The sequence below is a fragment of the Capricornis sumatraensis genome, chromosome 15, assembly GCF_032405125.1.
Source record: "Capricornis sumatraensis isolate serow.1 chromosome 15, serow.2, whole genome shotgun sequence".
NCBI lineage: Eukaryota > Metazoa > Chordata > Mammalia > Artiodactyla > Bovidae > Capricornis > Capricornis sumatraensis.
This window is the reverse complement of record NC_091083.1, coordinates 76,711,328-76,725,384: the sequence shown is the minus strand read 5'-3', so window position 1 is coordinate 76,725,384 and position 14,057 is coordinate 76,711,328. Positions and strand designations below refer to the sequence as shown.

Genomic DNA, 14,057 nt, shown 5'->3' with positions numbered 1-14,057 from the left:
TATATTCTATAATAAATAGAAAGACATTTTACAATACAGTAAAGATAACAGATCACCTAATAGAAACATGGACACAGGCCAGGAAGATATGGATGGCAGAAAATTCATACAAGTAGCATATCCATATACATAACTGTGCCTGTAATTAAAGAAATACAAATAAAGGCAACACGATTCTAATTTTTTTCCCCATGAGACTGGTTTCCCACTGTTGATTTGGCACAAATTTCACCTACCACTGGTCTCTGTCTCAATTATTATAAAATGGGTGACTTAGTCCCTTAGGACCCATCTTGCTGGAGAAACGCTCCAAGAATCTAAGCAAAGGTCTATGCCTGGTGAGGAGTAAATTGGTGAGAGACAAGCAGAGGCATCTTTGAGAGGGCTCCAAAATGATGCCGGACACTCATGATAATAGCTGACCTGGCAAATTGCAAAGTCTCAGTTCATAGCTGACTTCTCAACTCCTGCCCAATTCTTTGATTATTATCTTTGATTCTATACTTTGGGATTTCTTTTTCTGTTATGTTCCTTTTGTTGTTGCTGTTTGGGTTTTGTTTTTGTTTTTCTGGCTGTGCCAGATGGGCACGTGGGATGTTAGTTCCCCAGTGAGGGATAGAACCCATGCCCCCTGCAGTGAAAGCAGAGTCTTAGCCACTGGACCATAAGGGAAGTCCCTGATTCTACACTTTGGGTTCAGAAATTCTGTTACTCTGGAATTCCTGCCATGAACTTGAAATCCAGTTCAGATCAGATGAATAGATCATGAAGTCTTTCTTTGAAAGGTTACTTCTCCTCCTACTTTATTCAACATTCTGTATAAAATGGGAACAGTTATTAGGCAATGCTATTAAAATAAAAGCAGTGATAAAATACAGTAATGAAAAAAACACCCCATGGAAAGAGAAAAAAGATAATATCAGGACAGGTGGCTCCTAGCCCCAGCACCACCTGTGACTCCCCATGTAAAGTTTGATGATGCCCCCAGACGTCAGTTTTCTACTTTTCGAAATGAAGGTGTTTGTCTGGCTCATGTTCAACTCCAATTCAACAGAATGTTGTGACTCTGAGCATCTGGGACAAGCTGAGAAGCTTGTGGTATCTGTGCATGACCCCTGTCACACTGGACACCCGAGGGCAGATACACATGGCTGGCTAGAACAGAGTCTCCTCATTCAAGGAGGTTCTGGACAAGGAGAGCCTAAGAAGTGGCCAGAGAATGTCCGAGAATTATCAGTGACCCCGGGGTGCACACAGAGCGTGCAGGAATGACATCAGAGCTTCATCTCAACAAAACATTCCTCAGCTGGGGAGCACTGTGTCTCTGGCAGGCATGTGGTAGCACTTGAGCTGGTCCCAATTAACTGTATATTTCCTGGCTGCACTGCCCATTCTGGGAACCTCAGCAAGCATCTCTTATTGACTTCACTAACATCATGCATTCAGAAAACTAACATCATGGCATCCGGTCCCATCACTTCATGGGAAATAGATGGGGAAACACTGGGAACAGTGGCTAACTTTATTTGGGGGCTCCAAAATCATTGCAGATGGTGACTGCAGCTATGAAATTGAAAGATGCTTACCCCTTGGAAGGAAAGTTATGACCAACCTAGAGAGCATATTAAAAAGCAGAGACATTAATTTGCCAAAAAACGGTCCATCTCGTCAAGGCTGTGCTTTTTCCAGTAGTCACGTATGGATGTGAGAGCTGGACTATAGAGAAAGCTGAGTGCCGAAGAATTGATGCTTTTGAACTGTGGTGTTGGGGAAGACTCTTGAGAGTCCCTTGGACTGCAAGGAGATCCAACCAGTCCATCCTAAAGGAGATCAGTCCTGAGTGTTCACTGGAAGGACTGATGTTGAAGCTGAAACTCCAATACTTTGGCCACCTAATGTGAAGAGCTGACTCATTTGAAAAGACCCTGATGCTGGAAAAGATTGAGGGCAGGAAGAGAAGGGGACAACAGAGGATGAGATGGTTGGATGGCATCACCAACGCAATAGACATGAATTTGAGCAAACTCCGGGAGTTGGTGATAGACAGGGAGGCCTGGCGTGCTGCAGTCCACGGGGTCGCAAAGAGTCAGACACGACTGAACTGAACTGAACATCATGCCTCCCCAGAAGCTGTCACCTTCCCCATCATCCTTGTTGTCTCCTCACCACAACAGGCAGAGTGGAAAAGGCTTGATGAGGCAGGAGGTGGTTTAGAGAATATTGGAGCCACTCTGCTCCACCCAATTCCCTTCTTTTCTTTAAAATCTTTTTTTTAACATGTACACATTGCTTTATTTATTTATATTTGGCTGCACTGGGTCTTCCTTGCTGCACGCAGGCTTTCTCTAGTTGCAGGGAGCGGTGGCTAGTTTCTAGTTTGGTGCACAGGCTCAGCTGCCCAGAGGACATGGAATCTTCTCAGACTCGGATCGAGTCCATGTGCCCTGCACTGGCAGGCAGATTCTTCTCTTCTGCACCACCAGGGAAGTCCCAATCCCCTTCTTTTTAACAGGTGGTTAAACTGTAGGGTAGAAGCTGAGACCAGAAGACAGAATGGAGAGGAGGGTGCAGAGCTGCTCCAATGCTCACAGCAGGAATGAGGTGCTTTAGACAACTTTCACGTCTGGACTTCTAAGCATACGTGGAAGGAGGGAGTGTCCCACCAGGTCAGTCTTGGGAGTGGGAGGTTGAGGCTCAATCCCTGTAGCAGCTGGAAAGTCCAGACATCAGCTCCCCCTTGCCTTCTTTGCAGCCATCACATGTGCAAGAGTGCTGGTTTTAAGAACCCATGCACAAACACTGTCATGGGTGTGAGGACTGGTGACTGTTAGAAGCAGACACAGAGAAAGGAAGTGAGGATTTCGCCCAGCAGCCAATGGCGGCAGCATCTCACTTCCAGGCAGAGAAGCAGAAGGGATGCCCAAGGCTTTGGCAGTGTTGGCTGGACAAGATGTGACATCATTCTGCCCAGAGGCAGTGGGGGATGGGGCACCCTACTGTGATTCAGGAGTAAACAACCCTGGGACAAGTATTGAAGAATTACTATCTTAGTGTCTAAAAACACTTAGTTGCAGACTAGGGAAGACCAAGCGCCATCTAGTGTCGGAAAGCTGGAAGGTAATTTGGGATTAAAATCCCACTCTAGAGGGATAGGAGAAGGCAATGGCACCCCACTCCAGTACTCCTGCCTGGAAAATCCCATGGACGGAGGAGCCTGGTAGGCTGCAGTCCATGGGGTTGCGAAGAGTCAGACATGACTGAGAGACTTCACTTTCACTTTTCACTTTCATGAATTGGAGAAGGAAATGGCAACCCACTGCAGTGTTCTTGCCTGGAGAATCCCAGGGACGGGGGAGCCTGGTGGGCTGCCGTCTATGGGGTCGCACAGAGTCGGACATGACTGAAGCGACTTAGCAGCAGCAGCAGGGCTTCCCTGGTGGCTGAGATGGTAAGGCGTCTGCCTGCAATGCGGGAGACCTGGGTTCGATCCCTGGGTGCGGGAAGATCCCCTGGAGAAGGAAATGGCAACCCACTCCAATATTCTTGCCTGGAAAATTCCATGGACGGAGGAGCCTTGTAGGCTACAGTCCATGGGATCACAAAGAGTCAGACACGACTGAGCAACTTCACTGGTTCCCTGGTTAGAGGGACTTCCCTGATGGTCCAGTGGCTAAGAACTCCACGCTCCCTATGCAGAGGGCCTGGGTTCAATCCCTGGTCAGGGAACTAGATTCCACATGCTGCAGCTAAAGATCCCAAGTGCTGCAACTAACACCCAGAGCAGCCAAATAAATAAAATAAAATGAGTAGCAAAACGATTCAGATCCATTAAAAATGACCTTGTGAAAGAGACTACTGCTAAGAGAGAAACTGGCAGAAGAGGAGTCCGATCAGAGAAGGTGCTTTCCAGGGACGTTGCCATGGTAACCAGGGAGTGTGGCTTCTGTTTCAGAGGTGGCACCATTTGTGATGTCCCCTTTGTAATCACCAATGTGAAGAGTCTCTGGAGTTTCACGGGGAGTATGCAGAGGGTATCTGATGTTTGTTGACTGCCCACTGTATTTTGGTACCTTCCTTTCAAGTTCATACTTGAGTCTTTTTTTTTAAATTTTTTTAAATTTATTTGGCTGTGTTGGGTCTTAGTTGTGGCAGGTGGGTTCTTCTGTCATTGCAGGATCTTTAGTTGTGGCATGCGGGTACTTTAGCTGCAGCATTCGAGCTCTTAGTTGCAGGATGTGGGATCTGGTTCCTTGACCAGGGATTGAACCCGGGTCCCCTGCATTGGGAGCAGGGAGGATTAGCCCCTGGAACACCAGGGAAGTCCCCAAACTTGAGTCTTGATGGACATTCTGGACGCCTGCTGCAGACACTGAACAAATCAATGAGTCACTTTGTTTCACCCTGATACCTAGGGCTGCACTAAGATGCTCCTACATGACACTTAGATCTCCACTGAGCGACCCTAAGCAGCAAGGACCAAAGGGCAGCCTTTTGCAGGGCAAGGTAATATTTTCATCCACAGCAGCACCCAGTCAGGGACCACTGGTGGCTGTGGTGAGTGTCCAGGACCAGAGTAAAGGTGTTCACATCACACGGTTGTTGAGCTGTGGTTGGCTGTGATCACGCCGCCCGGACACTCATTCTTACAGTGCCCTGAGCCTGAATCCTCACAATTCCATGAGCCACGCTTTGCAGATTGCATTCTCCAGGGAGCAGAAGCTGAGACAGAGTTAGCAGTACAAGTTTCATGGCAAAGTAACATCAGTGAAAGGGAAGGAGAGGCTGCAGGACTAGGTACCAGGAGCATCATCTTGCTGACCTGATCGCATCCCTGCCAGCCCCCCGGGGAAGCTCTGGAGCAAGGATTTTCCATAAGAGGGGGTCCTCCATTAGGCAGAAAAGGAAAGAGCCTTGAATGACAGCCTTACTCTGCTCCTGGCCAGGGGCTTCCCCGGGTATAGTGTGATCTCAGCTCAAGTACCAGGTGTCTGAGAAGCACCTGCTGTCTGCGATCAGCTAACACACTCCTTGCAGTTGAGTGGCGAGCTGCTTCGTGAAGGAACTCTGAGCTGCACACCTCCTTCTGCTCTGGGGATCCACATCTCCGTTTACACTGGGGAACAGCTCTTGTGGGCTCTCTTCCTGTAGGAAATCATAGAGGGTGGGGGTCTGTGGGGCAAACTACAGCCCCAGCCCCTGCTACAGCTGCTCACCATCATCATCACCCCTCCTCATCACCCCATTCTAGTCTCCTTGTCCTCAGCTACCATCAGAGTGGTGGCTCCTCTTATTGCAGAGCACGGGCTCCAGAGCACACAGGTTCAGTAGCTGCAGCTTGTGGGCCTATTTGCCCCACTGTATGTGGGTTCCTAGATCCCAGACCAGGGATCAAACCGATGTCCTTTTCATTGGCAGGTGGACCCAACTGAACCACCAGGTAAGTCCCCTCTACAGACATTTTATTGTCCCTAACCCCTTGTGTCATCATCTTTTGAGCTATTTAAAATCCTAAAAGATGATTCTCGAGAGTTACTTGGACAGCAAGGAGATCAAACCAGTCAATCCTAAAGTCAATGCTGAAGCTGAAGCTCCAATACTTTGGCCACCTGGTGTGAAGAACTGACTCATTGGAAAAGACCCTGATGCTGGGAAAGACTGAAGGCAGGTGGAGAAGGGGGCAACAGAGGATGAGATGGTTGGATGGCATCACTGACTCAATGGACATGAGTTTGAGCAAACTGGGAAGTGGTTAAGGACAAGGAAGCCTGGCTTGCTGCAGTCCATGGGGTTGCAAAGAGTCAGACGTCACTGAGCGACTGAGCGACTGAATAACAATAACAACCACCGCTTCCTTGGATTGTTTTGTTAATCTGGTGCCAAAATCACCAAGGGAGTCTGTGCAGGGACAAAGCTACTGCATCCTTGAAAGTCACTGTGAAAGTAGAGCTTTCATGTTCTCACCATAGCAACAACAGCAATAAAATAGCCATTACCTGAGAAAGATTTATGAACTATTATTTTTGTGGTAGATATTTTGCAGTGTTCAGTTCAGTTCAGTCGCTCAGTCGGGTCCAACTCTTTGCAACCCCATGAATCGCAGCACGCCAGGCCTCCCTGTCCATCACCAACTCCCGGAGTTCACTCAGACTCACCTCCATCAAGTCAGTGATGTCATCCAGCCATCTCATCCTCAGTCGTCCCCTTCTTCTCCTGCCCCCAATCCCTCCCAGCATCAGAGTCTTTTCCAGTGAGTCAACTCTTCGCATGTGGTGGCCAAAGTACTGGAGCTTCAGCTTTAGCACCATTCCTTCCAAAGAAATCCCAGGGCTGATCTCCTTCAGAATGGACTGGTTGGATCTCTTTGCAGTCCAAGGGACTCTCAAGAGTCTTCTCCAACACCACAGTTCAAAAGCATCAATTCTTCAGCGCTCAGCTTTCTTCACAGTCCAACTCTCACATCCATACATGACCACTGGAAAAACAATAGCCTTGACTAGATAGACCTTTGTTGGCAAAGCAATGTCTCTGCTTTTCAATATGCTATCTAGGTTGGTCATAACTTTCCTTTCAAGGAGTAAGCGTCTTTTAATTTCATGGCTGCAGTCACCATCTGCAGTGATTTTGGAGCCCCCCAAAATAAAGTCTGACACTGTTTCCACTGTTTCCCCATCTATTTCCCATGAAGTGATGGGATCAGATGCCATGATCTTCGTTTTCTGAATGTTGAGCTTTAAGCCAACTTTTTCACTCTCCTGTTTCACTTTCATCAAGAGGCTTTTTAGTTCGTCTTCACTTTCTGCCATAAAGCCTTCCTCAGCAATCAATGCAAAGAAATAGAGGAAAACAACAGAATGGGAAAGACTAGAGATCTCTTCAAGACAATTAGAGACACCAAGGGAACGTTTCATGCAAAGATGGGCTCGATAAAGGACAGAAATGCTATGGACCTAACAGAAGCAGAAGATATTAAGAAGAGGTGGCAAGAATACACAGAAGAACTATACAAAACAGATCTTCAAGACCAAGATAATCACAATGGTGTGATCAACTCACCTTGAGCCAGACATCCTGGCATGTGAAGTCAAGTGGGCCTTAGAAAGCATCACTACGAGCAAAGCTAATGGAGGTGATGAAATTCTAGTGGAGCTCTTTCAAATCCTAAAAGATGATGCTGTGAAAGTGCTGCACTCAATATGCCAGCACATTTGGAAAACTCAGCAGTGGCCACAGGACAAAAGGTCAGTTTTCATTCCAATTCCAAAGAAAGGCAATGCCAAAGAATGCTCAAACTACTGCACAATTGCATTCATCTCACATGCTAGTAAAGTAATGCTCAAAATTCTCCAAGCCAGGCTTCAGCAATACGTGAACCATGAACTTCCTGATGTCCAAGCTGGTTTTAGAAAAGGCAGAGGAACCAGAGATCAAATTGCCAACATTCACTGGATCATGGAAAAAGCATGAGAGTTCCAGAAAAACATCTATGTATGCTTTATTGACTATGCCAAAGCCTTTGACTGTGTGGATCACAATAAACTGTGGAAAATTCTGAAAGAGATGGGAATACCAGACCACTTGACCTGCCTCTTCAGAAAGCTCTATGCAGGTCAGGAAGCAACAGTTAGAATTGGACATGGAACAACAGACTGGTTCCAAATAGGAAAAGGAGTACGTCAAGGCTGTATATTGTCCCCCTGCTTATTTAACTTATATACAGAGTACATCATGAGAAACGCTGGGCTGGAAGAAGCACAAGCTCAAATCAAGATTGCCGGGAGAAATAATCAATAACCTCAGATTTTGCAGTGTATACATATAGCAAATCACCAGGTTATACACCTTAAACTTATACAATGTTATATGTCAGTTTTATCTCAATAAAACAGAGGAAAGAGATACAATCAAAAGGGTAAATATTTATCTCTATCTTCACATTCTGGAGCATGTTAATTATTTATGCAAGACTTTTTTATTTGCTACATGAATACTTGTTTACATTTCTTTTTTAAAATTCTGCCTTCTCTCATTAAGTTTATTTGTTGAGTGGTTTAATTGTGTTGATATTAGTATTTGGAATTTTTTTTCCATTTTCTGATTATTGCTGCTGCTGCTGCTGCTAAGTCGCTTCAGTCGTGTCCAACTCTGTGCGACCCCATAGACAGCAGCCCACCAGGTTCCTCTGTCCCTGGGATTCTCCAGGCAAGAACACTGCAGTGGGTTGCCATTTCCTTCTCCAATGCATGAAAGTGAAAAGTGAAAGTGAAGTCTCTCAGTCATGTCTGACTCTTCGCGACCCCATGGACTGCAGCCCACCAGGCTCCTCCGTCCATGGGATTTTCCGGGCAGAATACTGGAGTCTGATTATTGCTAGTTTATAATAACAATAGGATTCATGGGAGTTCCTTGGGGATCCAGTTAGGACTTGATGCTTTCACTGCCGTGGGCTGGGCCTGGGTTCAATCCCTGGTTGGGGAACTGAGATCCCGTAAGCTATGTGGTGCAGCCAAAAACTTAAAAATAAAACAGGATTTAGTTGTGCCCCTATGTTCATATTGGGACTTCCCTAGTGGCCTAGACGGTAAAGTGTCTGCCTGCAATGCGGGAGACCCAGGTTCGATCCCTGGGTCGGGAAGTTTCCTGGAGAAGGAAGTGGCAACCCACTCCAGTATCCTCGCCTGGAGAATCCCATGGACAGAGGAGCCTGGTAGGCTACAGTCCACAGAGTTGCAAAGAGTCAGACATGACTGAGCGACTTCACTTCACTTCACTTCACTTCACTATGTTCATATAGCCTATTTAAATAACCAATACATGGAAACAACCTAAATGACCATCAAGAGATGAACAAAAACAAAAACAAATGGACGGATAAAGAAGGTGTGATATATACACAAAGGGTACTATTCAGCCATAAAAAAGAATGAAATAATGCCATTTGGAGCAACATGGGTGAACCCACAGATTATCACACTAAATGGAGAAAGTCAGAAAGAGAAAGACAAATACGTTACGACATCACTTAGAGGTGAAATCTAAACTATTACAAAAATGACCTTATCTGTGAAACAGAAACAGACTCACAGACACAGAGAACAAACTTGTGGTTACAATGCGGTGGGGGTGGGGAGGGATGGACTGGGAGTTTGGGATTAGTAGGTGCAAACTATAATATATAGAATGAATAAACAACAAGCCCTCCTGTATAGCACAGGGCACTATATGCAATATCCTGTGATAAATCATAATGGGAAAGCATATGAAAAAGAATCTGTGTGGATATGTATAACTGAATCTCTTTGCTGTACAAAAGAAATGAACACAACATTGTAAATCAGTTATACTTCAATTAAAAATTTTGAAAAACTAGGACTTATCATCACTTACTAGCTCTGTGTCTTTGGGTGATTAATGATGCTTTCATGACTTCAATCTTTTTTTTTTGGCTGTGCAGGACCTCAGTTCCCTGATCGAGGATCAAAGTCACATCCTCTGCACTGGAAGTGCAGAGTCTGACCCATTGGACTGCCAGGGAAGTCCCATGGTTTCAATCTTTTAACAAAATTAAAGAGGTGTATATGGCCCAGCTGAGGGAGTTCTAATGAGAAATAAGACAATAGTTATGAAATGTTTAGTACAGGATCTGAAAGAGACAAAACACTCAGACAGGAACCATTCTTACCACCAGTGGTGCATTATATGTTTCTCAAGCCAGAAGTTTAGGCACTGCTCTTGTCTGTCCTCCAAGATGTGTGGTCCAGTCCATCCCCTGGAGAATCAGAGGGGAACCCTGGCTCCTGAGGGTGTGTGTCTAAGGGACACTGGGCTCTCTGTTCTCTCACCCCCAACAAAGCCTCTGCTCCCCACCTCCCCTCTAGCAGAGCCCAACACACATACACAAAGAAGAGATGTTTCAGCGCCAGAATATCAGGGCTGAACTGACATTCATTACTATACTTCCAGAATAATTTCACCCAACTCCCCTCAAACTGAATAGACAAAACTGAGGCTCAGAGAGAGAAAGAGATTCATCTGCAGTCATCTAGCAAGTTGGGAGGAGGCTAGAGCTAGAACTCAGGTCTCTTGACTCCCAAGTGGGGTGCCCACTGCACCCCAAGGCTCCTCCCACTTCTTCCTGGAGAACTCCATTGCACAAGGGCAGGGGGGCAGGTGAGCCAACAGCAGAGCCATGAGGTCATCCAAGGTTAGCCAACATACACCTTCCCGCTGTCTTCACTCCTCCAGTCTACTCCACCCCAACTTGTACGTCCCCAGCAATGACATGGAAGGATCGATGTGTCTTGCCTCCTCATTCACATCTTGAAATAGAAAGCTGGGAGAGGATATTGCTTCACCCAAAGGAATTATGTGTTATTGGAGGTCATCTCAATCATGAATGGGTGAAATGCTTCATGAGCAGGGATTTCCTGGCATCTGTCTTTCTGTCTTCTTGGAGGATACAGATTCATGGGAAACATTAGAGGAAGGGAAGGAGGGAGTCAGGGGTTTAGCCAGGAGGGTTGGTTGGTCACACTGGCAGGGTTGATCATAGCCAGGTCAGAAGTGGAGGTCAATGGGAAGGTTTGGGGGTTTATTTCCCTGGTCCAAGGCCAGAGGCCAGAGGCTTCCGTTTCCTGGTGAAATGGAGGCTGCGGTTCTTGGGTTGATTTTTGGATTTCTACAGTGAACCCTAGGAATAGACCTCTTGTTCCTGCTCCTCCTCTCCTTCACACCCCAAGAACATCTGCCATGGGTTCTGCTCCACTCTTCACTAGGGACAGGAAGTCCCAAACCCACACCCATCTCCCCAGAGCTCTTGGGAGCCCAGAAGTCACAGAAACCAGAAACAAATGGAGTTGAAAGCAGTGTTTTATTGGAAAGTTCATGAGGGAAGCAGTCCATGCTCAAGCTTGGGCCTCCTGGATGAGAGGAAGAAGGGGCAGTGTGGGAGAAGGTCATGCTACAGGCACCAGGGCCTACATCCCTGGGGACCTCACAGGTGCAGCAGCACAGACTCTACCTGGTAGAAGAAAAGAGAAAGAATCGAAAATGTGAGTCAGCAGGTGGAAGACTCAGAGGCAGTGGGAGGCAGGGCCAAGCCCACATGCCATCCTTCTCAGGACCCCAGTTGTAGCCCCTGAGACCCCTCAGTCTCTCCATCACCTCCCGTGTCCTTTCCCCCATAGCCTAGGGTCGCCCTCTGCCAGTCGGCCTCTCTGCGCCCTCACGGGCCACCTTTCCCTCCACCCATTTCTCACCTCACTGGGGATCCATACAGGTCTTCCCACAAGAGCCTTCACAGCACTTCTTGGCCCCTGGGCACTGAGCATCTCTCAGACACCGGTTAGGGGGGTTCATCATGGCGCACCGGATCAGAACCCTGGGGCAGGAGCCACGCTTAGTGAGGAGTGGACCTCTGACTCGGTGTTGTCCTTTGACTGGATCTTGACCTTTGACTGGATCTTGACCTTTGACTGGATCTTGTCCTTTGACTGGATCTTGTCCTTTGACTGGATCTTGACCTTTGACTGGATCTTGTCCTTTGACTGGATCTTGACCTTTGACTGGATCTTGTCCTTTGACTGGATCTTGACCTTTGACTGGATCTTGACCTTTGACTGGATCTTGACCTTTGACTGGATCTTGACCTTTGACTGGATCTTGACCTTTGACTGGATCTTGTCCTTTGACTGGATCTTGACCTTTGACTGGATCTTGACCTTTGACTGGATCTTGTCCTTTGACTGGATCTTGACCTTTGACTGGATCTTGACCTTTCACTGGACCTTGACCTTTCACTGGATTTGGTCTTTTGACAGGATATTGACCGTTGATTGGACCCTTTTCATTGACTAAAACATTTGTTTTCTTAGTACCTTGACCTTTTGGACGACCTGTTGAAAGAAATATCCCTACTATTACTAATATTTAGACCAGTGTGTCTGCTTCAACTATCTAGTCTTTCCTCCAGGTCCAGCCATTGCTCACTGCGGTGTCCCTTAAGCTGAGGGACACTGAGACAGAGGAGGCTCACCAGGGCTAGCTAGGGTCTGCACTCTCGGATGGCTGTTCCCTGGGCTTTGGAGAAAAGGTCCATAGGACCAGGTTTCCTTTGGGTGTCCATTTCTTCCCCTCACCCTCCATTCTGGGTCTTGGGGCCCTCATGAGGATATGCCAGGGAGGAGTGACTTTCAGGAGATGAGGACACATTGTCATCTTTGAGGAAACTTGGTGGAAGGGCAAGGAGCTTTGAGACAAATGCCAGGAGACCTGAGCTCCAGCCTGGCTCTGGAGATTGCCCTGACAATTCCTCACCTCGCTCTAGGTCTCGGTGTCCTGCTTTGGAAAACAGAGGTCTTCAGACTCCATGATTTCTGAGGCCCTGTTAGTTCTTAACCTCCCCTTACAGGACTGATGACTCAGGTGCTTTGATGGAGCAAACAGGCAGTGAAGAGACACCACCCAGGGCCCAGATTCCTGGGGCTCCTCAGCTTCATTGCATGTTCTGTCCAAGTATCAGTGCTTGAGGCCAAGGCCATGTTCCAACACTCCACAAACAGCCCTGATTTCTCAGTCCTGGGGCAGAACATACATGGAATCTAGTGGGCAACTTCCTACATCTCTGGATACACTCAAAACTTTAGCCTGCTGTCCAGGCTAAAGAGTGGGCTCCAGCTCTGCCCGCTGCCCCTTGTCAAGACCCAGGCTGCCCCTAACAACCTCTCCTTAACCCAAGCCAGCCTCACCCAGGCCACTTGTCCACTCACCTCTTATGATAGCCGCCTCTGCCACCAGCGTCCCAAGGACGAGAAGCACCACCACCTGGACCAAGAAGCTTCTGGTCTTCATGTTGTCAAGAAGGTGTATGACTGAGAGCTGAAGCTAAGCCTAGTTTTATGCAGCTTCAGCTTGGCCAGGTGCCAAGGGTGGGTCTGTGGTTTCACAAGGGATAAGACTTAAATTTTCTTAGTTCTACCAGGAAATATACACCCTCATCCTGGGAGGGACCTTGGGCCCTTCCCCAAGGATTATCCACAGGGAGAAATGGTGGCTGTTACATCATTTCTAATAGCCCCAAGAGCTATCTCACATTCTCACAAAGAAGTAGGGCTGGCTGGTCTGTAGGCACCATCATGACCAAATTCTTTATACTTAAAGAGTATGAAGCCCAAAGGAGAGAGAGGAATCGCCCACAGTCATTCAGCAAGTCAGTGGTAGGTCTGGAGTACTGTTTGTATAGCCAAGGTGTTCCCCCATTTCTCCCCAGCTCCTGCAAGCCCCACCCAGACCTACCCTAACAATTTATTCTTCCCAGCATCATGCTAGGCTTTTCTTTCATTCTCCCCCTGATCCCAAGAAAAACTCTCAAAGGCAAATTTGCCCTGAATGTTTAATGACTAATCATTATACTTTTCCATTTCACAGGCAGCCTCTGAAATGCACCAAGAAAGTAATAGGGAAGGTGGCATTCGACATCTGGAGCGGCATGATGCTCTTGAAATCACAGTAAGAAGAGAGGGAATACCCATAAAGGGAAGAAAATAAAAACCATCTATAAGGTGGAATCTACAGTGCATACATCCAATATGGCTTCTTCCTTTTTAGAACAGGCCCCCTGTTTCTTCTGAAGGACTCCTGTTTCTTTGTACCACCAACTTAGGAATCTAATGGGGACTGTTGATCATGAAAGCTTGACAGCCAGTCACAGATCAGAGGTGTGTGCATATGTGGTCAGTTGACATCTTTTATTTAAATGGACACTAAGGGGAAGTCCCTCCTTTTGGTAGGAGAGATGAGGCTGGAAACTCCTGAAGCTATGGTTCCAGTCTGGGAGGAGGGCAACTGTTTGAGAAAAATAAACTTAATTCAATTAGAAAAGCAGAGAAAGGATGGTAAGAGAGGCTTTGGAAGGGACTAAACTTTGGAAGCCAGCCCTTCACGCCCCTCTATCTTGAGAGCAGTTCTTCCCACACCTTTGCCGTAGTTCGGTTATGACCCAATAAACTGCCTAAGCTAGTCTAAGTTGGTATTTTCTCACTGCTGTCATAGTTCAGAGTAAT

The 14,057-nt window shown here is 47.0% G+C and overlaps 1 protein-coding gene across 1 annotated transcript; it reads right to left on the bottom strand.

Annotated features, from left to right (window-relative positions):
• Positions 1-11,256: 11,256 nt before the first annotated feature.
• Positions 11,257-12,852, bottom strand: PI3 (peptidase inhibitor 3). Its single transcript, XM_068987743.1, has 2 exons — positions 12,765-12,852; positions 11,257-11,891 (listed from the first exon to the last, which is right to left on the bottom strand). Exons 1-2 carry the CDS (start codon positions 12,844-12,846, stop codon positions 11,257-11,259), a joined length of 717 nt encoding a protein of 238 aa, XP_068843844.1. The 5' UTR covers positions 12,847-12,852.
• Positions 12,853-14,057: the final 1,205 nt, after the last annotated feature.